Source organism: Cuculus canorus, chromosome 1, assembly GCF_017976375.1.
Source record: "Cuculus canorus isolate bCucCan1 chromosome 1, bCucCan1.pri, whole genome shotgun sequence".
In the NCBI taxonomy this organism is placed as follows: Eukaryota; Metazoa; Chordata; class Aves; order Cuculiformes; family Cuculidae; genus Cuculus; species Cuculus canorus.
Genome location: NC_071401.1, coordinates 105,815,066 through 105,839,561, shown reverse-complemented (window position 1 = coordinate 105,839,561; position 24,496 = coordinate 105,815,066). Strand labels below are relative to the sequence as shown.

The window sequence follows — 24,496 nt, the reverse complement described above, 5'->3', positions numbered from 1 at the left end:
AAGGAAAAGCTTGAGAAGCCATTTATCTTTCCTTGTTCAAGTTTCCTAGCTTTTAAGATCAAAGTTACAGGATGAATAATGCATACAGGTTTTCATTCCTTTTTTGTGTGGCCGTCTTGTGACATCAACACTTTTGAATGACTTCCACTCTTATTTTAGATAAGTTGTAACTTGAATTCTTGATTTCTGTTTATTTTCTGGCCCTTAGTACATCAGAAATATGAAGCATTTATTGTGTCTTGCATAATGCTATTTCTACACAAGTGATGAAAACGTTTTCTACCAAATGTGAAAACAAAGCCTCTGATCTTCTGTTGTGACAAGAAAACCTCCTTAAAGGTGCCATCCCCAGGAAGACTATTCATTTGCACTATTTTTTTTGTTAATGAATTGTCAAAGAGAACGTGGTTCATTCCTTGTGGTGGAGACCATTCACACAGCCTTATTTGGCAAGTTTAAAACTACATAGGTGATCCTAATGTGATCTTGGTCATAACAAGAAGGGAAAGAGAAATTGATGGAATTACTATGCCTGTCAGTTCAAACTGAAAGGAGAAAGAGTTGTTTGTATTGGAGGGAACAGTGGAAAAAGCAGAAATTAATTCCCTATTTAGGAAAGGGACCTTTCCTTCCAAAGTTAAATTGCAGTGGGAAAAATTGCAGAGGGATGGTGAATCAAGGAAAAGGAAACAAAAGCTGATTGAATTGTTGCTATGTAGGAGTAACAATCTTAACCCTTTAAAACAAGTATGCTCCTGTCAGAAACCATACTGTTGTGGTGCCCCTCCAAATAATTTCAAGATGTTTATAGTTATTTCTTTCTACTTATTTCTTTCTTTTCCCTTTATTTTTTTTTTTTTCTGGCATCCTCTCTTTTTTTCATTAATTTCTTTATAATTAAACTCAAAACATCTTAATTTCCCGAAATTGCATATTTTAGATGAAGAGCAATGGCGTATGTGTTTCTTGTGTGTGGAAGATGTAATGCTAATGGTGATACAGCCTGTCCAATGGAGAGCAGCATGAAATATCGTGTTTTTCTTTTTTGTGGCAGATTAAAGGGCAGGCTGCAATTTCCTATGTGCCCCGGGAGGGTTAGAAAGAGAAGTGTGTTTTTCGTTCTAATTCCCAATATGTATTTGTTGCCCCCCAGCAATTTCCTTTCTTTCCAGTCCTTTTTCTTCATTCCATCTCTTTTTCTCACTTCCTGAGAGGATTGGCTTCCCACTCTACCCCTATTTTTCCTTAGTCTACTGATCCATACAATGGTGGCTTCCTTGAAGATCAAGAGTAGTTTTTGTTAGTGATTTATATCTGTCCTATTAATATTGGTTTGTCTGGCAACACATCTAGAGCTGCTGTGAGTTAATTTGGCACCCCAAGAGGAAAAAAATGTAAAAAATTGTGAAAAATAATTTAGAACCACACAGCTGTCCAAGAGGATAGTGAAAATGGCTCTAGATCCTGCTGTTTCTTGCTCTTAGTTTTTTCCAAAATGTGATGTTGTTTTTCTGTGTTCACACTTGAAGCTCAACAAGTGTCCTTGTTGTTCCTGCTTGAGTTTCTCTGCCCACCAGATTCCACAAATCATTCCAAATGTGTCTCCAGGATTGTATCCCTTGTTTACTGCTCTGACCATGGCAAGTGCTTCTGTTGTCTCCGGCATGATCATCAGGGCACCTTTCCCATCTTCCTCCTCAATTCTCTCTGCGTGCCTACCTTTTGCACTGCCATGTCTAAACTACTCAGGTTTCCACATCTGTGCAACCATTCTTCCTGTTTAACACAGAGTTCTCAGGCTATCTTCTGCGATGCTGCTACTTCCTGTGTCGTCTTTATTATTACAGGCATATCTGAGCTCTTTTCGGTGGTACGTTAGTCTTTGATTAGTGTTTGTCACACTGTTTTGTACACTGTGGGGTTTTTCTGATTGAGCCTGGAAAAACATTACCTTCTTCTACAAAGAAACCTGCTCATCTTGGAAGGTGCTAAAAAAGCTGATTAACAGCCTGGGATAACAGAAAGAAGAGAAAATACCTGACATACTTTTTTTTAATTTTTTTTATAATTTTTTTTATTCATTTTCCTTTTTCTGATATACATTCCTATTTGGAAAGTTACCATTTTTTAGAGTCAACTCTTTGAGATGAAACTTTTCATCTCTAACATATCCATGAGTAGTTTCCAACCCTGACCACAGCTGTTAATAGTGACAGCTTGTATTTCTACAAGCACTGAAATAAATGTGGGTTGAAAATCCTAACCTATTACAAGATTCTCTCCTCACAGCATTTTGCAGGATTGCCATTTTAGAGAGAACAGCTATGCAGACTTTGTCAGGCAGATGTGAGCTTGTTCAGTTTGCTCTTTGAATTGACCAGAAACCATATGGCGGTGGTTAATGTGGCGCCGAGCCCGAGCTAATAAGCCCTGCTGAGAGACAGGCTAGATCACTCCGGCGCAGTATTGTACTGATATGGCCACACAGTTTCTGTTGCACTGAGGGTAAGAGCAAAATTGCTTGTGTTGGCTTGAAGTCTCCATGCACCGAGCTAAAGCAAATGGCCTGAAAACGCCTGTAAGGACGTTCCCTTCCTTCTCTATAGCTCTTACAGTCGACTGTCCTGAGTACTTCTTTAGGAGACAAGATGCTTTCTCCATTAGTGTGATGTTTCCTGCAAGGAAATTGTGAGGAAAAAGCCCAATAGGTGAAAGTGTTTGAGTCATGCTCAATGCCCAACTTTGTTCTAATTGGTTTATGGCTTATTACTAACGCTGAGTCTTCTATGCAAGGTTGCTGATTAAACTGTAGGACAGGCTTATCCAGCATTGGTTGACACATGATGTGAAGTGATGATGTGTTGTGTCTTTTCAGTAGACATCTCCAAAGAATAATACTGGTCTTTAGCATTAGTGGAAAGGGAAGGAGCATTGTGACATGGAGCAAAAGGGTGTCCCGGTGCCAAATATCTGTGGAGTGTGAAGGACACCATGTTCTGTAGGCTGTTACAGAGACTAGATTTTGCATTTAGGAGCAAAATTACCTCCTTTGTTCCTAAGGGTGTGACTGGTAATAGTGTAACCTATTGTGTGAGGTTATGAGATTTATAGGCTGTGTGCATGATAAGGGAAACTACTGGAATTAAAGCTCATCATAATTTAGTGTTATATTAAAAGGCTCTTTATGGTCATTTAATTGCTGGCATTTTAAAGAAAGTTATCACTGATCATATTGTCCCTATAGCTAAGGGTATCTGTTCCTTTTGTTTCTTTCTCACAACTTGCAGAAACTGTTCCTTTGCATCAGTGATGTCCATTCTTCAACTATTTTGCCTTGCCACTTAAAATGTTAGGCATTAGGCATGCATAACTAAGGTTTCTCAGCATTGTTTGACTCAGCAGTAGTGGAAAGTACTCCTTTAGTGTGAACTAAGTATGTGTTTTTCTGCACTCAAGTTTATTTTACCCTGATTTCTACTTTTAAATATAAAAGTAAAGTGAAGAATAGTTGAGTCCTTTTGCAGATACTCTGCAGGCTTAAAGGAATTTGACAAGTCCTCACTGAGTCAAAATTCTCCATGGATTTCTTTTGTCCCTACTCATGAACTGATGACCTAGATAGTAAAAGGAAATAAATGCCTGCAGGAAATAGAGTGTGTTAGATACCTCAGTTTTGAGACTTCCACAGGCCTAGACATTAGACTATCAGGATTTTCTTGTTAAGAGTGGCTTATTGAGAGTTTTGAACCTGTAAGAACATCTGAAATTATACAAATGGAGTCTGGGAAGCTTCTCCTTAAAAAATAATAAAATAACAGGTGGCTATTATCTCAGCCTAAGTTATTTGAACTATCCAGAGCATGTAGGACTTTATGATTTGAATGGTTAGGAGTGAAGGTGATTTATTATGTTGAGAAAGTAAATTCTTTGTTTTGTTTGGCTGACAGTCTACTTGTTGGGTTTTTAGGGGATGGGTAAGGAAGATCAAGAAATGATGTGGGAGGAAAATTATTTCTTCATTCATTTTATTTTTTTAATGAAAAAGAAACATTTTTGTTTGGTTAGTTTTTTTAAGCAGTCAGGAAAGAAGCCTTTGCTTTGACAATAAAGATGAAGCTTTGGTTTAGAAAGTTAATTTTTCTCCTCCCTTCCCCTCATCAGCTGTATGGAAATCCAACGTGTAGATTGTGGATGTCCTCCTCTGCATTAAAAATCCATTTCTGGAGGCACTGTTCTTCCCAGCCCCTTAAGGACTGCTGTGCTGAGTGCCTTCTCCGATTCCTCATCATGAGCAAAAACAATGCGAAGTAAAACAATATTTGAAGAGTCAAACTTTTAAAGCCTTTTGTGAATCTGATACACCAAGCATTGGGACCCATACTAGGAAGCATGCATACTATGTACAGGCAGAAATCATGTTCAGAGTTCATTCCATTGGATGTGGCACTAGAAATTTTCTGTATTCTAAGGTTCTTTCATGAAGAGTCCGGGACCTGTGAACTCTTTATTTTTTACTGCATTTATATTTACTTTATACACATATACAGAGAAATTTCCATTAGTAAAGCATGAAAGACCTTTTAACACACAAATTTCCTACAGAAATCAATGTATTATTTGTCGTTCTATATCAGTGAAGTGGAGCAATGCAGCTCCTTACTGTGTTCACTGTTTTCCAAACAGTAAAAAAAAGAGTACATTTTTGTTCTTGAAAGTCTCTAGTGGACCTTATAAATTTGATTGTTCTTGGCATTTTTTATATTCCTAGTCACTTGCACACCGCAGCAGCCACATGTTGTCACTTAAAATCTAAATATCGTATAACTGCTAACTGAGACTTTATTGTGTATCATGCTTATTTTTGGAATTAGTTTTGTAAAGTAAAAATTACACTAACTCTAAAAGCATGTTTAATAAAACCTCAACAATCTATGTGCTGAGTTTGCACATATTATGTTCTCATAATCAAAAGAAAAATGTAGAATAAAAATAGTAGAGAAGAACAGTGCTCATTTTTGGAGCCTTGAACAGATGTAAGTGATTAGAGCTTCTTGTTTGGTTTGCTTTGATTTTTTGGTCTGCTTTTTGAAAGTTCTGTCAACTTCATTTTTGCTTATTTCACTTTGTTTGGATAGTTTTGCCTTACTGAGTTTCCTGTGATGCTTCTGGTTATATGAAAAGTCTAATCCAAATCACAGCACTTCAAAAATAATAATTTTTCAGTTCTTGAATTTCCTCAACCCAACGGAGTACTTCTCTCTCTCCAGGTAATAATATACTCACAATTACTGACTGCCAAGTTCAGATATTCACCACGTGCAGTAGTGTTGGACTAACATACACATTGCAGGGTGTTATTCCAGACTCCGTAATATTATGCAGGACCAAGTCTGTCTTCTTATGGTTGCCCTCCCTAAAAGGGAAAGAAAAGAATCTACTTTCTTTTCTTATCTACCTGTAGGATAATTCTTGCTAGCACTCATGCTGCATTGAACAATTAATTGATTTTTTTTTTTTCTCTTGAAAGATTATCTATCAAGAATCTATTTGGCACATAGTCACATAAATATTGTTCTTTTATTTTATGTGGAACTGTGGGTGGCTAGTTCTACTTGGATCTGATTATACTCATTTTCCTCTACCTCATTAGCTTTGCTTTTGCCTCTCTCTTTGCTGCTGTTGTCACTTGTTGACTTGCCTCTACTAGGCCTCCAGTTTCTGGCTGCACGAGGGAGAATGAATTGTGCAGAGATAAGAGGCAGGGAAAGGGAGTAAGTTCTTCCCCCTGAATGCTTTAAGAGAGAATAAAACCCACAAAGCTTCATTTCAAAATATTGCTGTTTAAAAAAGTAAAATTTAAGAAAGTGAAAATGTTTTCCTGGTGTATATCTTGAAATATTTTTAGTACTACATGAGATGTATTTAATTTTTAAACTAGCCGTAGAGATGTATGCTTGAGTAACTTTGCCTTTCCTCACCCAGTGGGAAATTTGGTTCCTTGAACAATATGATTATGACTCAATATCTCTTAATTGTAACTTTGTGTATTTTGCGCCATTACTTTTACAAGTGGCTATGCCATTCAGAATGCAGAGTTTTTGAAAGCAAAAGATGCTGATATGTTGGCTTGGAATTCCCTCCACCGTTGCCCACATTTCAGACTCTGCAGATCTTGCTGTTCTCATTCATCTGCATTTATCTGTCTGTTAGGACTACTTTGAACTGTGTTGTTCAGTTTGAGCATTTCTCTTGTAATAAGACCTTACCTAAATGAAGTAAGAAAAAAATTGCTTATTCAGGGTAAAGTGTTACCATAGAAGCTGCAGGTATCTGATTGAAACTGTTTTATGGTTGGTGGTAGGTATTCTACACTCCAGGAATTAATCTTTCTGCTCTCTAACAGACCTGCATACTGAACAGAATTAAAGATAAGCTGTTTTTACCATGAAAATATATAGTCTTTGCAACATGTTTTTTAAAAGTGAGCTGCAAAACATTATCCTACAGAGAAAATTACTGTAGAGTAAGGAAAGATTGCCTTGAGGTGAAAAGTCTACAAGCTAAACAAAGCAGATTGCTGGGCTGCTGCAATGTTCCTGTGTCATTTTGGGCAAGCCTTGGAATTGTTCTGTGTTCAGTGTTTTGTGAGTTGTGGAATGGAATGCATTCATACATGTAAAGCAGCCTGACACTATTGCAACAAAGCTGTGTCGTGTCACTTTGACAAAGTGCAAAATGTTATTGCATCCTGAAACATGAATAAGCTTTTTTCTGTAGAGAGAACAGTAACATAATATTATCGTTTAAATACTTAGGCCATGCTCTGTTCTAGGTGTTTGTGACTGTATAATACTTGCAGGATCCAGTTGAGGTGCAAATATTTTGAGATTACCTTTTATTTTAAAGGAAACGTCTCATTAACATTAAAATTATATGCTAAAGTGTCAAAGTGGTTTTGAAATGATTGCTCCTTGTACTCAAGGATCTGAAAAGTTTGTTAATAAACTAGGAATGTCTCTATAGTAGGTACTTTTCATGATTATAACTCCTGCAAAATTTGCATTCACAAAGACTATGACTAATATGTTTTATGAAAATACACTGCACACATCCTGAACTCTCAGTGTGAAAATCTGGCATTGCTGAAGTGGGTGTATTAACATTGTCTTTATTGAGACTAGTATTTCACCCTTTCCAAGAAAGTATGTAGTATAGTTTATAGTAAGGGAGAAGCCCCTTTTTGAAGTGCTAAATGAGTTGACATTCTTCATCTTTTTGTTAGTGTTGCTGCTTTGCTTTTTGTTGTTACTGGCTTGTTTGTCAGTGAGTTACTCTCCTTTTGCCAGCTGGAGTTTTGTGGACATGCTCCATTTTCTTTCTCATTTTTGTTCTCATGAGACTTTCTGCTAAGAAAGGTTCCTTGTTATATGTTTAGCTGGTATCTTTTGTGTTAGTTATTCTTAAATATTAGAAATTACCCAACTGGAGGTCACAGCTCCAGTTACTAGAGGTAGCTCTACTTTTGTCATCCAAAATCAAAGGCATTGCACCACCAATGTAAGAAGTAAACTATTGTATCTATTATTCTTGGAACTAACAAATATGACTGGTCGTAGCAGTGTTTTCAGTGGCAGAAGAAATCATAGTTTTAGCAATCTGAACATTTGGAGTAGGGCATGGGAGAATAACTTTTAAAATTTGCAAAATTAAGAGTAGCTGCAGTACCAGAGCAATTAAACTTGCGAGCCTGCTTTGCTAATTATTTTTTATTTGAAAATAGAAGGTAGCCTTTGAAAATGTTCACATTTATGATTTCAGCAGGTGGAGAACTGTGTTCTCCATGTATTAACCATCTTAACAAAGGGCATTTCTTTGGCTGCTAAGAATATAAAGTTCAAGAAAAAGGCAGTTCTTCATCTTTGTAACATATACATTTCTTAGAGTGCAGTGTCAGTTTTACTGTGCTGCCCTGTCAATGAGTCTCAAACTCACCTTGAAGGATCACCCCTAGGGATGCTAGCTGAACCTTTGACCCTTCTATTCTGACTGTCACCGAGGTTAACACATCATTACAGCTTGTGATATTTGGGATACCTGTTCATTTGGAGCCTCTATCAGCCTACACTATTTCAGATAACTGAACCAGAAGCCTCAGTCTGACACTGCTGTTTCATAGGAGTATATTTTGATGATTTTGAGAATTAACTATGTTTCTTCCTAGTTTTGCATAAAAACAAATGTAAAATTTTAAAACTTACAGCTTTATCCGTGTTTTTGTCCTAAATTATTAAAATAACAACTATATGTTTATTAGCAATAATGAAAAAGTGAGGAAGCATTTTCTTTTTAAATTTGAAAATGGGCACGTTCATACCTGGACTGTTACTTACGGTACTACATAGCTGCACTGTGCAAAAGAGCATATGTTGACAAAAAGACTTCATTAAGTATTGACTTTGTGAGATCAGTTCTAGCTACCAACAGGTTAAGGAAACTTGGTTTATTTGAAATTATCCTGCCAAGATACCACGTTTGATAATTAGCCTCTTATAATTAAACTGGGTTTTGATTTGCTAACCTAGAAAATAATATTTGCAATACTGTCCTTGTCTATGGGACTGGTATCTAGCCAAGAGAACTCTTTTCTGTTGACAAATATTTTCCAAATATGTATTAAAATTCATTATTTTAATACATTGGAGTCTATAAATGGGCTTTTACCAAAGTTTATATTTTTTTTCAAGACTATCCACTGATAAAAGACATAGGTCATTTGTTTGGTCAGATCTACTTCTGGGTACTGTTAATGGCGTTCAGTTTTGTGTTCATGAAATAAGAAAAGGAATAGGTACCAAAATTGGTTTTGATCTCTCTCCTGCATTGTTTCTTATGACTTCCATGTGTTCTTATAGGAGAATTAATGCCAGCTAATATTGAAAATTTTCATAAGGTAAAGATGATCTGTTTATTCAGGTAGAGTGGAGAATGCCAATGCATTTTTTTTTCTTTTAATCCCAGGCAACACATTGTCTACAAGTCTTCCCTTTGTATTTTTTCCTTCTTACTTTAAGATAGGTCTACCTGCAGATATCTAGCAGGTAGATATTTACCTGCAGCATTCAGAATGTATACAAAGTTACTCTGTGTCCTCTATGCATTCAGTCAAGAGAGTTGAGATATCAATAGGACAGTTCTGTATCCTTCTCTGCGTTCTCTGTAAACTTTCTGAATACAGTTGTTCAGCTATCAAGCTTTAAATCACTTACTCCTTTCCGTTAGGATTAAGACTTTTTCCTTCTTAGACTTGTCTGAAAGTTTGTAATAATCAGTGTAACAGTTGCATTAACTCCAAGCAGGTATGGTCCCTTGTTTTTTCGCTTTGAGAGCTTTTGAATGGTAGTTGACAATGCCACAAATGAACTTTCTGAACAGTTTATTGAACTGCATAATCATACAGAAAAAGAAACAACACATCAAACCACTCTAATACCTACATGCCTAGCTGATTAATTTAGGATCTAAAATTTCTTTCTGGCAGAACCCCATAAGTATGCCGTCTTCCAAATCCCCACTTAATGAGCTTCTGGTTTTCCATTCCTCAGGGAAGTGTGCATCACATTAAATCCCTCTTCCTGCTTTGGTTTTCAGCTCCTATGTATCAGGAACTGAGTTGCTACTTTGGGCTAGAAGTATGTGAGGCTCAGCAAAGGGCCCAGTCCTAGTCCTCCACTTCAAGGTGCGTTTGTCCTAAGCATTTGCTCAGAAGTTACCATTAGGATCATATGCTCATACCTCTGTGGTATGTTTCCAGGTCACTGTGCTATGAAATTAGCTTGCTGTGTGAGCAGAATGAGCCCAGATCAAAACCTAACACATAATTAAAGGTGACTCTACATTCAGGAAATATGTTATATTAATATTCTCTGCAGAGAATGGCCTGCATATCAGATTATTCTTTGCATGGGTGTTTGAAAGTGACAGTAATAATATCATTTCTTACAGCTCTTGAACAAAAGTTCAAAATCTAATAGGATTTTCCATCATTTCAATATTTAGAATCCAGTATTCTGGAATATAAGGGCCTATTTAAGCATTTTTCTGAAATAGAGTAGAAATATTCATATTATACACCACCAAATGTTTCTTGCCAAACTTTAGGTCTAGGATTAACATGTAGCATTTCACTGCTATCCACTGAAACCACTAAAGCAAAACAGCCTGAAAATTAATCTCATCCAAGGATGAAACTTTTTAAGACTTTATGGCACTTTTGTCAAATGTATAGTAACACAGAGAACTATTTGAAAGGTGAAGAGAATCATCAGAACGCTCTTTTCCCTTTTATATCAAACATTGTCTAAAGTTCTGACATTTTTAGTGAGTTTTCAGTAGAATTTAACCTTTTTTCTTCCAAAAAGTCAACAATATGGGTCTCTTGGAAATTTTCTCTGCCATTTTTTACAAGCCCATTCCACCATTAGCGAACTGCCACAAACACTGATTTCCATGCAGAACGTGGCTGGCCAGGTTGTAGTTTTCTCTGCTTTGTGAATACAAATGGAAACTAGCAGCTGATATTTCCAGTGTCCAGAACAGTTTCTTCCCCCCTCGCCTTCTAGCTACGTTTTTATTTCTCCATCTTTTCCATTGGTGCAGATCACAACAACAAGAATTGTGCCAGGAGTTTAAACCCGCCATAGTATCTGAGAGGAATAGTGAGAAACTGCTGCAAAGGAAGCAATTATCCCAGCAGGTCTCCGGAGCCCCTGTGAATAGCTCCAGCAGCCCCCAGCCGGGAGTAGGCAAGAGCCAGTGGCTACAGGCGAGACAAGGGGAGAGGCACCATTCTTCAGGCTTCACTGTCTTCAGTCTGCTTAGCTATTTATTCACAGTGTAACCACGTCCATTTACACATGGAGCAATAGTTTGCTGCTCCCAAGGCAAGGGCTGAGTGGGAAGAGCAGAACTGGTAGGCAGCTTGTTCCTGCTGACATTGGAGCTGTATTTCTCAGTGATGAGCATAGCAGTAGCCCACAAACAAGAACTCTCAGAGGGTATTGTAGTTAATGCGTGGCAACGGGAAATGTGTGAGCACCAGGAAACAATGATCCTGGTACAAGTAGAAAATGGGAAGAGTGTATGCTTTGTTCTACTGATTGCAACCTGTGCTAGCTTATTTTAAGAGTAATAGAAACGCAAGTGGCGCCTGGCTTCACTGTCCACTGCTAAAGATCAGCTTATAGTGTAGCGTCCCCTGGGGCAACAGAGGGCTGAACATTTGTGAACGGACTCAGATTTGCAGGTCACTGCCTGTTGAGTCTTTCTGGAGGATCTAAAGTAGAGCACAAAAATGAAAATAATGATGCAGGGCTGCTATGTGGGTTGAGGAAATTGGGAGATTTGATCTTTACCCCTCTGTGCATACATTGCCCTCTTTATTCTTTGTAAGTTTAAATTTTAGCATCTCCCAAGCAGAGATCTCGTCTGTAGCTGTAATGTCTATCCTAATGGCTTTTCAGCGTTCCTTCAAGAAAAATGAAGGTTACATTCAGATTTGTTTGTGGTTGCCTGTGACTGCAAGTTTTTACTTTTGTCCTGTAGCACAAAGCTTGTGTGCAGATCACAAAAAAATACAGGGAAATCAGTGATTTATGATTTGCACGTGCTGCAGTCACAAAAGCTGCAGTGATCACTGATGGAAGAGTGAAACGTGGCAGATTAATGTATGACTTTTGTGTTTAACCGTTCATGAAAAATGAACAATGTGGTGCATGTGTTCCTTCCTTGAAAGTGTTACACAAATGATGTGAAAGGCTTAATGTTTTCACAACTCTCTGTGTCCAGCAGAGTCTTAGTATAAAAAGTTAGAGTTATACTAAACTTAGCTGCAGTCAGAGTTAAATGCAGTAAAAACTTAACTTGAGTTTATATGGTTTTTTTTTAAGTATGGTCTCCTTTCCATGACATGCCATCTTGGTCACAGGTCAAAGAGTCAGTAGGTTTTTAGTCATGTTGAAAAACATTTTATTTTTTTCAAGGTAACATTTTGCAAAATATTTGTATATTTGTAGTCTTTAGTTGGTAGAGCCAACACTTCTTTGGAAGAAAATTTGATTGTAAGGTTTTGAAAGGAAATGTTTTGAATGAGAAATCAGACATGTTTCAAAATTTGAAACTGTCAAAATACCAAGCTGGAAATGTGTTAAAGAATCCACAGCATTTTTGCCACCTGTGACAAATTTTATTTGCTTCGTTTGCTTGTCAGTTTGTATTCTGTGTCATCAATGGCCTGGCTTTACCCCCAGAGGAAGGCAGAAATACCTTCTTCCCTTGGGAGCTGCACCAGCTTCAAGGAGGAAAGCTTTCGCAGGCAATTGAGTGTAGGAAGTGCAACAGTCGCAGGCAGGATCCAGGAGCCTGTAATTCACCTCCCCTTCACTGAGGAGCGAGTAGTAGACAGCCCGTTTCATAGGGGATATGACCTCCATGCAAGTGGGAGTCTGAACTACACCTGCTACATCTTGGAAGGTCACTGAATGACTGAAGCCAAAGCTGAAACTAATGACCTGCTGCACAGACTTATGCCAAGAGAAAAATTTTGAATAATTCTTTATTTTATTTGTCTTCTCTCTTCTCCGACTGTGATGATTTTGTTGCTGTTGGTGTTTCACAATTGTACTTTTAAGGCTAGGAGAGCCTTGGTTTTGCATGTTAAATACCTTCTAGTTTCTTGTGGGAGGTCATCATAGAAGGATACCTATGAACATCTATTTCAAAGCTTTTGATAACTTAAGTTCTGTCGGAACAGTTCCCTTTAGAAGACCCTGTATCAGGACCTTGAAAAATTCTGTATTTTGGCATGATGGCTGTGAGAGATCTGTACTCTGACAAATGTCTTTCATCAAATTACAAGTCTTAGTGAAGTTTTATCTACCCATGCTTCTAACCTTTGAACCTGAAAGATAGGAGTATGCTGTTGGAGACTTGTGCTCTGCACAGCTCCTCTTTCCTTAGGGGAAAGAAGGAAATTTTCTATTGAAGAAGTACAGTCTATAATATTAAGTTATCTTAAATCCATGTCATTGTCATGTGAAGATTAACTCCAGGCTTAGGAAAGCAAGACAATGCTGATCAATACTTACTATGACTGTTAGGAACTGAAGTCCTCAGCAGAGTCCATAACCTTCTGAAATGACGTGGTGGTAGTACTCCACACCACACAAACTCACACATGCCCCTTAGTGCTGTCTGCAGGGTTTAAGAGTACTCTGCAGCATGCAGAGGTACTGCATGAGTCTGGTCTGATTGTGTAAATGAACCCTTGTGGTCAGCCAGGCTGAAACTGCCCTTGGATTAATTCTTGGTGATTTTTTGACACAGCTCCTAGAATGGCCTTGTGTCTGTCTTTTGCAGTGTAGGCATTCTCACACTGCTACTTTCTTATGTAGATTTAGGCTATGCTGTTTCTCTTATGGTTACCAGGTAGGAATTTTTCATATGTGCAAAAATTTTTAGTTTGTTAGGATTATTTTTCCATATAAAATTTGTGATACTTCCAAGTAACATAATAAAAACTAAGAGATTCTGTGTGGCAGATTAACCCCAGCTGATCTGGGATTTTAGCCTTGGAGGGTGTTGGTAACAAAGTGGTGGTAATGCTTAGAAGAAAATTCCTATGTAACAGATACTTCAAATTATCCAGATTGCTTAAGGGGAGAGAAATGAAGACATACCAGACACTGAGTTCAGTTCAAGTTCACTTTTATTTCTGATTTCAATCACTGATTGCAATGAGAGCAATATATGCACCAGGGCATCCAACGGAGATTCATGCGTGAGTCTAAATTTACAGTTTTACAGAAATACTGTTGTCATTAGGTACACGTTCTTCCTATGTTGGGTTCAGTTGGGTTTTCTTTGAGCGTTGCAGAAAGATCGGTTGGTTCCATATGTTGTTTACTGACTTATAGGATATGCTCATGCATTGCCTATTAGTTAAGTTTAGTGGGTTTTCTTTACTCAGTAAATAGCATTGTGAAAAAAAAAAAACCTGAGACAAGTATTTGTACTTCTTTTTTCTCTTTTTTTTTTTTTTTTTATTTTTTTTTATTTTTGAGGCCTTGGTAGAGTGGATTTAAGACCATGAAGGTATTTGTAACATGCTTTTGTTGCAGGAGGATTTTAATCATGGTTTATAGTAAGAAAGGAAGCATTGTATAGTGAGTGTTTTATACTGTAGCTGTAAAACTCACAGCATTCTGCTTCAGAAACTGTCAGCCTCTGGCCTGGACAGGCGCACACTCTCTTGGGTGAAACATTAGTTGGATGGCCGGGCCCAGAGAGTGGTGGTAAATGGAGTTAAGTCCAGCTGGAGGCCAGTCACAAATGGGGTTCCTCAGGGCTTGGTACTGGGTCCATCCCTGTTCAGTGTCTATCAACGACCTGGATGAGGGGATTGAGTGCATCTTAAGTAACTTCCACTAAACTGGATGGAAGTGTTGATCTGCTAGAGGGTAGGGAGGCTCTGCAAAGGGATCTGAACAGGCTGGACCGCTGGACTGAGAGTAATGGGATGGGGTTTAACTAGGCCAAATGCCGGGTCCTGCACTTGGGGCACAACAACCCTATGCAGTGCTACAGACTAGGAGAAGAGTGGCTAGAAAGCTGCCTGGAGGAGAAGGACCTGAGGGTAATGGTTGACAGCCAACTGAACATGAGCCAGCAGTGTGCCCACGTGGCCAAGAAGGCCAATGGCATCTTGGCTTATATCAGAAACGGCGTGACCAGCAGGTCCAGGGAGGTTATTCTCCCTCTGTACTCGGCACTGGTGAGACCGCACCTTGAATACTGTGTTCAGTTCTGGTCCCCTCACCACAAGAAGGATGTTGACGCTCTGGAGCATGTCCAGAGAAGAGCAACGAAGCTGGTGAGGGGGCTGGAGAACACGTCTTATGAGGAGCAGCTGAGAGAGCTGGGGTTGTTTAGCCTGGAGAAGAGGCGGCTGAGGGGAGACCTTATTGCTCTCTACAACTACCTGAAAGGAGGTTGTGGAGAGGACAGAGCTGGCTTCTTCTCCCAAGTGACAGGGGACAGGACAAGGCAGAATGGCCTCAAGCTCCATCAGAGGAGGTTCAGGCTGGATATCAGAAAGAAGTTTTTCACGGAAAGAGTCATCGGGCTGGAACAGGCTGCCCAGGGAGGTGGTCGACTCACCTTCCCTGGAGGGGTTTAAGGAACGGGTGGATGAGGTGCTGAGGGGCATGGTTTAGCGAGTGTTAGAAATGGTTGGACTCGATGATCCAGTGGGTCCTTTCCAACCTGGTGATTCTATGATTCTATGAAAACGGTTCAGGAAAGTGTTTTTTACGGGATCAGATATTTTCATATAAGCATAGATGTCTGTTTGGAAATTAGTTCTGATTAACTTAAGCCAGTATGGCCTATTTTGAATTAAATCTTCCTTTGTGATTAACAAAAGCCAAATGTTTGTAGAAAGGAAGTTCGGAATTGTTACCATTTTAAACTTCTGAATAGCGTATATGCTGAAGTATGGATTTTTCTCTTCTAAAGTTGATATATGACATTCTGCATATATCTTGGCTGTTCCCATGATCTTGTTAGTTGGATGAAGTATCAAACACATATGGTTATTCTGATATTCGGTGTCTTGTGATAATGCTAAGTGCTGATTAGCCCTCAGCTCCCTCTGAAGTCACCAAACAATTCAGGACACAGATAACCTTTAAGCCTTTGTAGATATCCATCTTCTTGTAGATACAGACATTAATAATAAGGTCATAAATGAGGGGAAGACAGTAGAGGATCGGACTTGAATCTGGTTCTGACTGATGTATCCAGGCTAGATTGGCAGGGGTGCCAGAAGCAGCGGCTTGAATCTATTGTCGTTATTTTCTACCATAAATGCTCTTTCTTTTTAAATAAAGCTATCTTCCTATGCATTTTGCACCATTCTTTATGGATTCTAATTTCAGGCCTGTCATCATTGCAAGACTGTTTTGTTGATCTGTATGGTAGTGGGGAGCAATTGACTTGCACTTTGTCATGACAGATTTATGGCACAGAAAGACCACTTGAAAGCATGTTTTAAACTTCTTTCAAATAGAATTTTTTTTATGTGTTTGATCTGGAGAAGGCAGCATGTACCTTCCTGGGGTCCCAGAGAATGGCACTGAAAGCGGGACAGACGCCTCTGTCTGAACTTTGAAGTTGAACAAGAGCAAACTTTAATCATCTTTGAAGACCTGTTCCAAACACGTTTTGATGTCTAGTGACTGATATTAGAGCATGCTATTATAGGTAGGGAAGAATGCATGAAATTCATGAGGCTTGGAACAAGATACAAATTTTTAAATAAAAATCTAAGATGTACTCAACTTCATTAAAACTGCAAAGTTGTCTTCTGTTGCTGACATCCCATGCCTTATAGCAATGATAAGTCATAATATGGATATCCAAATCTGGTTTGGGATGCTAGACTGCATAGAGAGAAATAAGGAAACTCTATGTTTCCTAAGAAATTTAGGCTCCATTTTACTTGAATCTACCATTTGTGACGCTATTAATTACAGTTGTCTGTACCAACCTTGTTCTCTAGTGGTTTTATTGTCATTTATAATTAGAAGGAATGCTTTTAAAGCGAAGACCATGTCTGACAGGTTAATATCACATGCTTGTCACATTTCATTTAGATAATATGTGATATGTATGCTGTACTTTACAAGACTGAAATATGTGAAATTTGTGATATTACGTACACAGAAACCCTGGCTATACAAACAGAGGTTAGTCTTTCACTCTGTGTTCTAAATTTCTATTTTATGGATTTAAGTTTGCTTTAGGATTATTTTGCAACAGAGCAGATTTCATTCATTAAATAGAATGAAACAAGGAGCTAAAAGAAAGTTTAGAAAAATATCAGTCATCTTTATATGTGGGCTTCCTGAGCATTTCTCTCATGGCTTCATTCTTTCTCATATTTCATAGCACATTTCTGTGAAAAGTAAATGAATCACCCACATACATAAAAATATTTCTTAACACAGACAGATGGGTATGGATTTATACATAGAGAAATTTATACACATACACAACACACATAGGTACATAAAATATGCTCTTAGGATAAGTATATATATGTGTACAGCTGTATTGAATACGTGGTGGTGGGTTGTAGAACCCTTGGGTAAGTTTTTATGGATTTGATTTATTGGCTGAGTGAGTTGATTCATTATTTGTATGTTTTTTTGCTGCTGGGTGGCCATAATTTACAATTCTGGACCCAGTTAACTCTGTGGGTGCCTAGAATTTTCTGCGTGAACATCTCCAGCCATTGTTTAAAGAAATAAATGAAGTGGACTTGCTTGAACAAACAATTTGTTCATGAAGAGCAAAATATGGTCAGGCAGGCAGGTCATAGAAAATAGCTTTCAATAAGTCTTGGAAAGCCACCATGCTATCATATATTCTTTTAACATACATACAACAATTCATACATGTCACAAGCAACTGAACATCATCTGTGAACTGCTAAGGAGAATCTTCTTCTGTCATCAGTATTCAGTGCTGTTCTTGTATTCTCTTCTCACACAGCCCTGATCAGTTTGCTGGTAGGCACCGAACAGAACAAAATCCTGAAGAGGCATGAAAAGTCAAAAAGTGCCTCGGCATAATTTCTGTATAAATGAAACATGATACTGACTTCCATTGCTTCAAAATTAGACTTAAGGCTTTGACAGTTAGCAAAGCAATTCTTTTCCCATGAGATGCAGGATCTACCAGAGTAGTGTAGTAACACTGTTTGTTGTATCTTGTTTATTAGGAAGAAAGGGCTTCTCTTTGTCTTCAGTATGGTTACAGTTCTTCAGGAGATTTGAGATAAAATGTTACTCTGCCTGTCACTTTTTCAAAATGTTATAGCATTTGCTACTATAAGATCCAGCTGGTCTGTTCTAGGGAAGGGGCACAAATAGGAGAAGAAGAGCCAAAGCACTTAAATTATAACAGCTAATTAACTGTTAAGTATCCACAGACTATGAATAATTCTAATTTATGTGATTTCAGATACTGCCCCCAAAGGGTCAGTGCTCTAAATACTGGATATGAACTTTCAATACTGGACTTAGTGGATATGAACTTGGTCAGACAAAGAAATGTGGCAGTGATTCTTCATGTGTTCCTACAAAAGTTCACATGCATCTATTTCATTGTGTACTTTTAGTTAAAAGACTTTGGTCTACAGATGTTTCTAGGATTTTCTTTTAAGAGAAAAAGTGGCAAACTTTGCATATAGAGAACATAAATATGCCACAGTTGCAGACTTGATTTGCAGTGTTTTGTTAATAAATAGGAGGGCTTGATCAATCTTACTGAGATGGTGGGTACCTAATTGTTAAAATTAATGGAAAGCTTGGGTATTGACCCAGCAGCCAAAGTACAATTGCTTTTGGCCATCTGTGAATGCTCTAGTTACAGACATTTGTAATTCCACGTGCACTTGGGGTACATTTTATTGTAACTGTGTAATTAATCACAATTTAATTTGGCATAGCCATCATTGTAGCTTAAGTTCTAAACCCTTCTTCTGTTTTAAGGAAAATGTGCAAACAAACAAACAAACAAATCAACAAAGGAAGACCTCTAGGAAAAAGAAACCAAATGCATTCAGAATTCCATCTTGGAAGTACAACTTCTTTCAGTAGGCATGTCACATCTTTGGAAGTCTGCCTCCATCTCCGTGAGGGAATGTTTCGTCTGCCTCTCTCTCCTTGTGTAGATCCCAAATAACTTGGAAGAAAAAGCAGCTTTCAATTATTTCAATTGTTCAATTGTTTCTGTTTTAATGCTCCTCTTCATCTGTGCTTTGAAAATAGTCTTGTGATTCCTAGAAGAAATTCATAGGATAGTTCTTGCTAAAGTTTACAGTTCATGCAAAGTATAAAGTTATGTCATATTGTAATGAGTTTGAATGGAATTTTATTCAATACCCAAATCACAGAGTAGCACAAGCAGTACTGAACATCAGAGTACTTAAACTCTTAAGACATGTATGAAAATCACTGCTCACAGTTTAGATGGGTTTGGAATCATCAGCTGAGTTGGTTAATTCTTGTAATACATACGTACACTTCTTTGTTAAATCCAGTGCATTCAATATTGATATATGCACAAAGTATATATTTCTGCATGTATGTCTGGATATACAAATACTCGTCAATACGTGGAAATCTTTCTAAAATCCTTTGCATAGATTAATCAGAAGCAAATAGCTTTATGTGATTTAGTGAGATCTAAATAAGGAATAAATAGAGTTCTAGGGATATGTTACTTTATCTTCTCGTGCTTACCATTTCAGGTAGTCAGACATCTAAATTTGTACACAGATTCTTGAAAAATGTGTATTTGCAGGTCAGCCTTATTTTTTCATTCTTCTTCCCTTAAATGCCCATTGAAATCCCAGCATTACTACATTTCTGAATGATTAAGGATGTACCTTTTCTGCTCTCAGACAATGAGTGCCAAATGAAACCGAATGAAATTTGTATGCAACATTATCTACGATACATGTGCATGTTCATTTATCTCAATAACTGACTGTCATTTTTGTATGCATACATCTTACAATGATAACAAGAGCCCAGCACTGCTCAAGATGTCAAATTTTCAGGGATAGATTTGTAGCTGCAGGCAACTTGAGCAAAATACCTCATACTGAGAACACTCCTTGTCACTGACCACATTAGATCCTTTCAGCTTCATATGTAGCTTTTATTTATTATTTTCTTCTACCTGTGCCTCAGACTGCAGTGATTTTCTTCTGTGATTGGACTCATAAGTATATATTAACTTAAAAATATAATTAATGTCATTAAGTAACATTTCTGTGTATTAAAGTAAACATGGTATATATTCAGCTGCCTACACAAATTTTGCTGCATTTCAGTGAACTTTGAACTTGTTAAACCATTTTGTCAATCAAATGAGAGAATAAATACTCTCAAAGGGAGCTGAGATATTTTTATCTACCTTTAATATATATTTTTAAATAAAATAATAAGGTTTGGAATCACAAAGGGGAAGCATTTTTTTCTACATTTTGGCTTACTGGAATTCCTTTATCTTCCAAAACCTCAATTCAGAGTTAAGAGCATAATATTATTCATTTTTCAGTAAAGATTTAGGCACTTCTGCCCAGCCGCTTATCAGCCTTTAAAATTATTTATTTAAAGGTGAAGTACTAAATAATATAACATTTCCTTTGCTTTCTTTAGAAACGAGGACCAAAACAAATACAAAATTAATTAATTATGAGAGTGTGACCAATGGTAGGATAACATGCACATATTTCTTGTCAAGAGTAATTGCAGCACTTGATGTGAAAATGGAATTTATGTCTAGTGCTAATTTTTACTCTCTACCTGATTATATCAAACTGCGGTAGTACACAGGCAGGATTTGTAATACTTCTGGCCAACAAGCACTAAACAACCTGCTGTAACAGCCAGTATTGCATTATTCAATAACCCCAAGTCACAGGGGTCCAAATCTGAGAGATTTTAAAATACTGATGTAACACTAAAGCAAGCTGTTTGCATAAGAGGAGGAAACAAGGTTTAATAGTAATATTTTTTCACCAGTTTTTTGTATGTTTTGAAAAATCACTGGCTTTTTTTTCATTATCTGTAACAAAAACTTTTTTCAAGTCAATAAATATTAAATTGTTAGTTCATATTAAAATATTCCTTATTGTCCTTGGTTTTTCCTAGATCAGAGGAGGAAAGCTTATGATCACATACACAAGAAAGAATGATGCTGGCAAATACGTTTGTGTTGGAACAAATATGGTTGGAGAACGAGAAAGTGAAGTTGCGGAGCTCACAGTTTTAGGTAAGAACCCCAACCCCTCCTTTTAATTGTGTTAATGGAAATGTCCAACTTTTGTTTTCCCTTTTATTAAGGATAGTTCTTGTATATTTCTTTTTAGTATTTATGTTGAAAATGTTCTTGTCATGGTTGTGTTCTACCAAATGGATGGCAGTTAGTGGCTTTGTAATCCGCCCTGGACTGTTTTTGCTATTGGAATACACTTTCTTATTTAGTTCTCAAATTGGAAATAATTCCAGTGTCCACTGACTAGAAGAGTATTTTAATGTAGTAGCAAAACAAAAATTAACACCACTAAGAAGCAGAGGCTTAACGTTTCCCTCTTATTGGAGAGAAACAGAATTATTCTAAGTTTCTATTCTAAATAATTATCTTTTTATTTATTGTTGTATGTACTGAGTGTTGATATAGCAGATTTAATTATTCAAGTGATCCTAATGATAGTTCCTCTAGCATAAAAAAATACATTGTCATTTAAGATAGCTTAATGCAGAAAAGAAGCTGTAACTCTAACTCAGAATACTTCCAGCATAGGAACATTACCTCCTGATTACTGTAGATACGGCTTTAGTAGTTCTCATTCCACATGTATCCCCTGTTACTTTGAAGTATGGGAGGCGTGAGATAGCTTAATTGTTTCTGTAGAACGAATAGATATTTTAGAGAGAGATATTTAAGAATAGATATCACAGGATAAGAACATCCAAATCCTGGTTCATAACACACTGTTTTCCATCGCAGTGCTGATGCAGTAGTCTTGGCCCTTCCCTTTTCATTTGGTTGTTTTTTTGTTAAGTCAGGCTTAAGATCTGTCTTGTCAGTGTTTGGCACTTTCATCTGTCTTAACCACTTCTCAGAATTAGGACTTGGGCAACTTGAAGTCCTGTTCAGAGTCTTTATGCAATCTTAAAACTGTTGAAACTGAATGCCCAGCAAGATAGTGGGTAACCTTTTGTAATCTAAGACTTCCTGTGATCTACTATACTGTGTTTGTGTGTGTGTGTGTATTTTTTTTTATTTATAGACAACTTTGAAGCATTTTGGGGTGGAAGCTTATTAGATTTTTAAACCTTCCAAGAAAAATATAGAACTGAAAGAAAGTCAAACATTTAAGTAAAGTCCTGCCACTGGGCTCCTAATTAGCTGTATCAGTTAACTGCTCATCACTCATCTACTACTAACCCAGGAATCAGGGTATAGACTGTTACATAGGCCAAGCTGGAAAATATTACTCTTGCTAAACACAAGTAAGTGGGTTGCATTGCAGAGAGAGGTCTGTCTTTGCCTCTTTCTTGATCTCGTTTTCCCTTCAAACATACTTCTGATTTTCAGCCTGGGAAAATTAGTGAGCTTTTCTTTTCGAAAAGGATAGTAAAGCTTTAAAAGTCTTATCAGCCTGTGTCTAGAAATCTTTATACACCTTATTCTTTCAACTCAGGCCTTAGGTATGTGTGAAAAAGCATGAGAAACATGTAACTTTATAAATTAAAAACTTACAACGTAAATCTTGTGATTATGGGTTTTGGTTATTTAGAAGTTGAACTTCTAGGTCTCTGCTTTAGATCAGGGGGTGGTTTGCATGCCAGAAACTGTAATATTAGAAAGTTTCAAAGTGATCCTTTCCTTGTGTTTAGCAAATAATCCTGTGACAAAGATAGACACTTAAATCAGTGCTGATTTCCCTTATCTGTTTATACATTTGAATAAGAGTGTTATGAATGGACAGACAAAAGCTCTCAGGCTATTACTCTTACTTTAGGAAACTGACCTGGATAAGAACAATGTGCCTCTTGTGGCTGTTGCAGTCTCAAACTTACCAGATCACTCCTTTTTCTCTTGTGCAATTAAGCTGAAAATTCTTGCCCAAAGTATTTTTACTCTGAAATTTAATCTGGAATGTTCTTTTCTTGTATTCAGATTGTGTTTTACAGCACCTACAAGAAGGGGGCCGGGGCTGAAGGACTGAATGTCTGTAATTGTATTTTTGTAATTCACAAATAAATTTGTGTCTGTAGGTCTCTGTTTTATTTCCCACTTCTTGTATATGAAGCCAGGCTAGAACTGACAGTGTAAGGATTGACTCGTTTCATCTAACATTAGTTGCCTAGCATTGCAAGCAAAAACAAGTGTCCAGTTGGTCTGGTCATTCTCAGTAATAAAGGAAGCTCTTTTAAAGGGTTTTGGCCAGTTCACATTTCCACTTCGGTCCTTTTTGAACCATTCACTGAAGTTTTATAGTACTGAATCTCTATGCCTTTATCTGCAAAGTCAAAGTAATATTTAGAACCACCTTTGTCAAACACAAATGTGAGACCATAAGAATATGGGGTTGTGGTTTTGTCCTTTTGTCTGCTGCTTTTATACTCCTATGAGAAATTTGTGCCGTATTTTCAGGTATTCACATGTCCCAACTGTGCCAACAACTTCAGATTCTTACAGTTCCAGGAAGATTATATTTATATCTGTAGTACATACAAGTCAAAACAAGCAACTGTCTTCTCAGCTCCCTCAGAGCTTTCACAGGTTTATAGGCAAGAAAGTCATCTGCCTTAGGCAAAAGAACCTGCCCAGCACTCCTGTTAAACTTTCCCTGTTCTTTTATGGACATCGTGTTGTCAAGTGGTGCTGCCTTTCTAGATGGGTAATCGTGGAGTATCTCAGAAATTGTTACAAAAACTTTTCTTCCTTCTGTGTATGCAAACCTCACTGCACTGCAGCCTGGTGTGGAACTATGAAACTATAAAGCACTATAAAGCTTTTAACTCTGTAACAAGTAGAAACTTATGCCAATCCCTTTCCTGTAATTTCCAGTTAGTATCTGGGTTGCCAGAATAACACAGCCTGTACTGTGATACCATTTTGTTCCAGAAAGCCTGACAAAATGTATGCAGCAATTAATCTGACCCTGGTGAGCCACGACTTGGGTCATCCATATCATACGATGTAAGTCAGGGATGACAGCAATTTTTGTAAACAAAAATCATAGAGAAAACCTTATGGGATTTTTGCCTTGTTTCATTTGATGTGTGCTAGCAAAAGAAAGTGTTGACTTTCTATATTAGCATTGGAAATGATTGTATCGAACACTAGCTGGTGATGATACCTGTGTGCAACTTCACAGAGATACTTACTTAGCCTCTGAATTTAGAGGCACCATTTAGTCAAAACCTCCATTGAGACAATGATTTGTGCCTTCTGTCTTTTTTGAAGCACTGCAGCAAATGAGTGGTCACTTGTCTAGGTCCTTGCAGCAGGCCTGATTCTATCCGAGAATCAAAGTGTACTTAGATTTTCCGTGTTAGGTTGTGTTTTCCTTTAGCTATATTAGGTGTGACAATCATCCATAAGAAGTAAGGAATCTGTGCTAAGATCCTCAGCCACTGTTGAATGCGTCTGCCTCCTGTGCTGAGGTTCACAGTACTGGCCATCTGCAGCCCTATAGTTCTGCCTGAGGCTGGCAGCGAGAGGATCAGCACCAGAGGCACCTCCATCAGTTTCGTCATCCTGCTTCCCTTTGTCTAACAGCCACAATTCAGGGAAAACTGCAGTTCAGGTGCAGAACTGCTGGACTAATCCTTTTCTTTTTTTTTCCCTT

General features: G+C 37.6%; 1 protein-coding gene across 8 annotated transcripts in view; it reads left to right on the top strand.

Moving 5' to 3' along the window:
• ROBO1 (roundabout guidance receptor 1) overlaps window positions 1-24,496 on the top strand; it is a 620,749-nt gene that overhangs the window by 507,745 nt on the left and 88,508 nt on the right. For all 8 annotated transcript variants that reach the window (XM_054076888.1, XM_054076894.1, XM_054076881.1 and 5 more), the window contains one exon: window positions 20,784-20,904. In XM_054076888.1, the coding sequence (XP_053932863.1) occupies window positions 20,784-20,904 (121 nt within the window). The remainder of the gene's footprint in view (window positions 1-20,783; window positions 20,905-24,496) is intronic.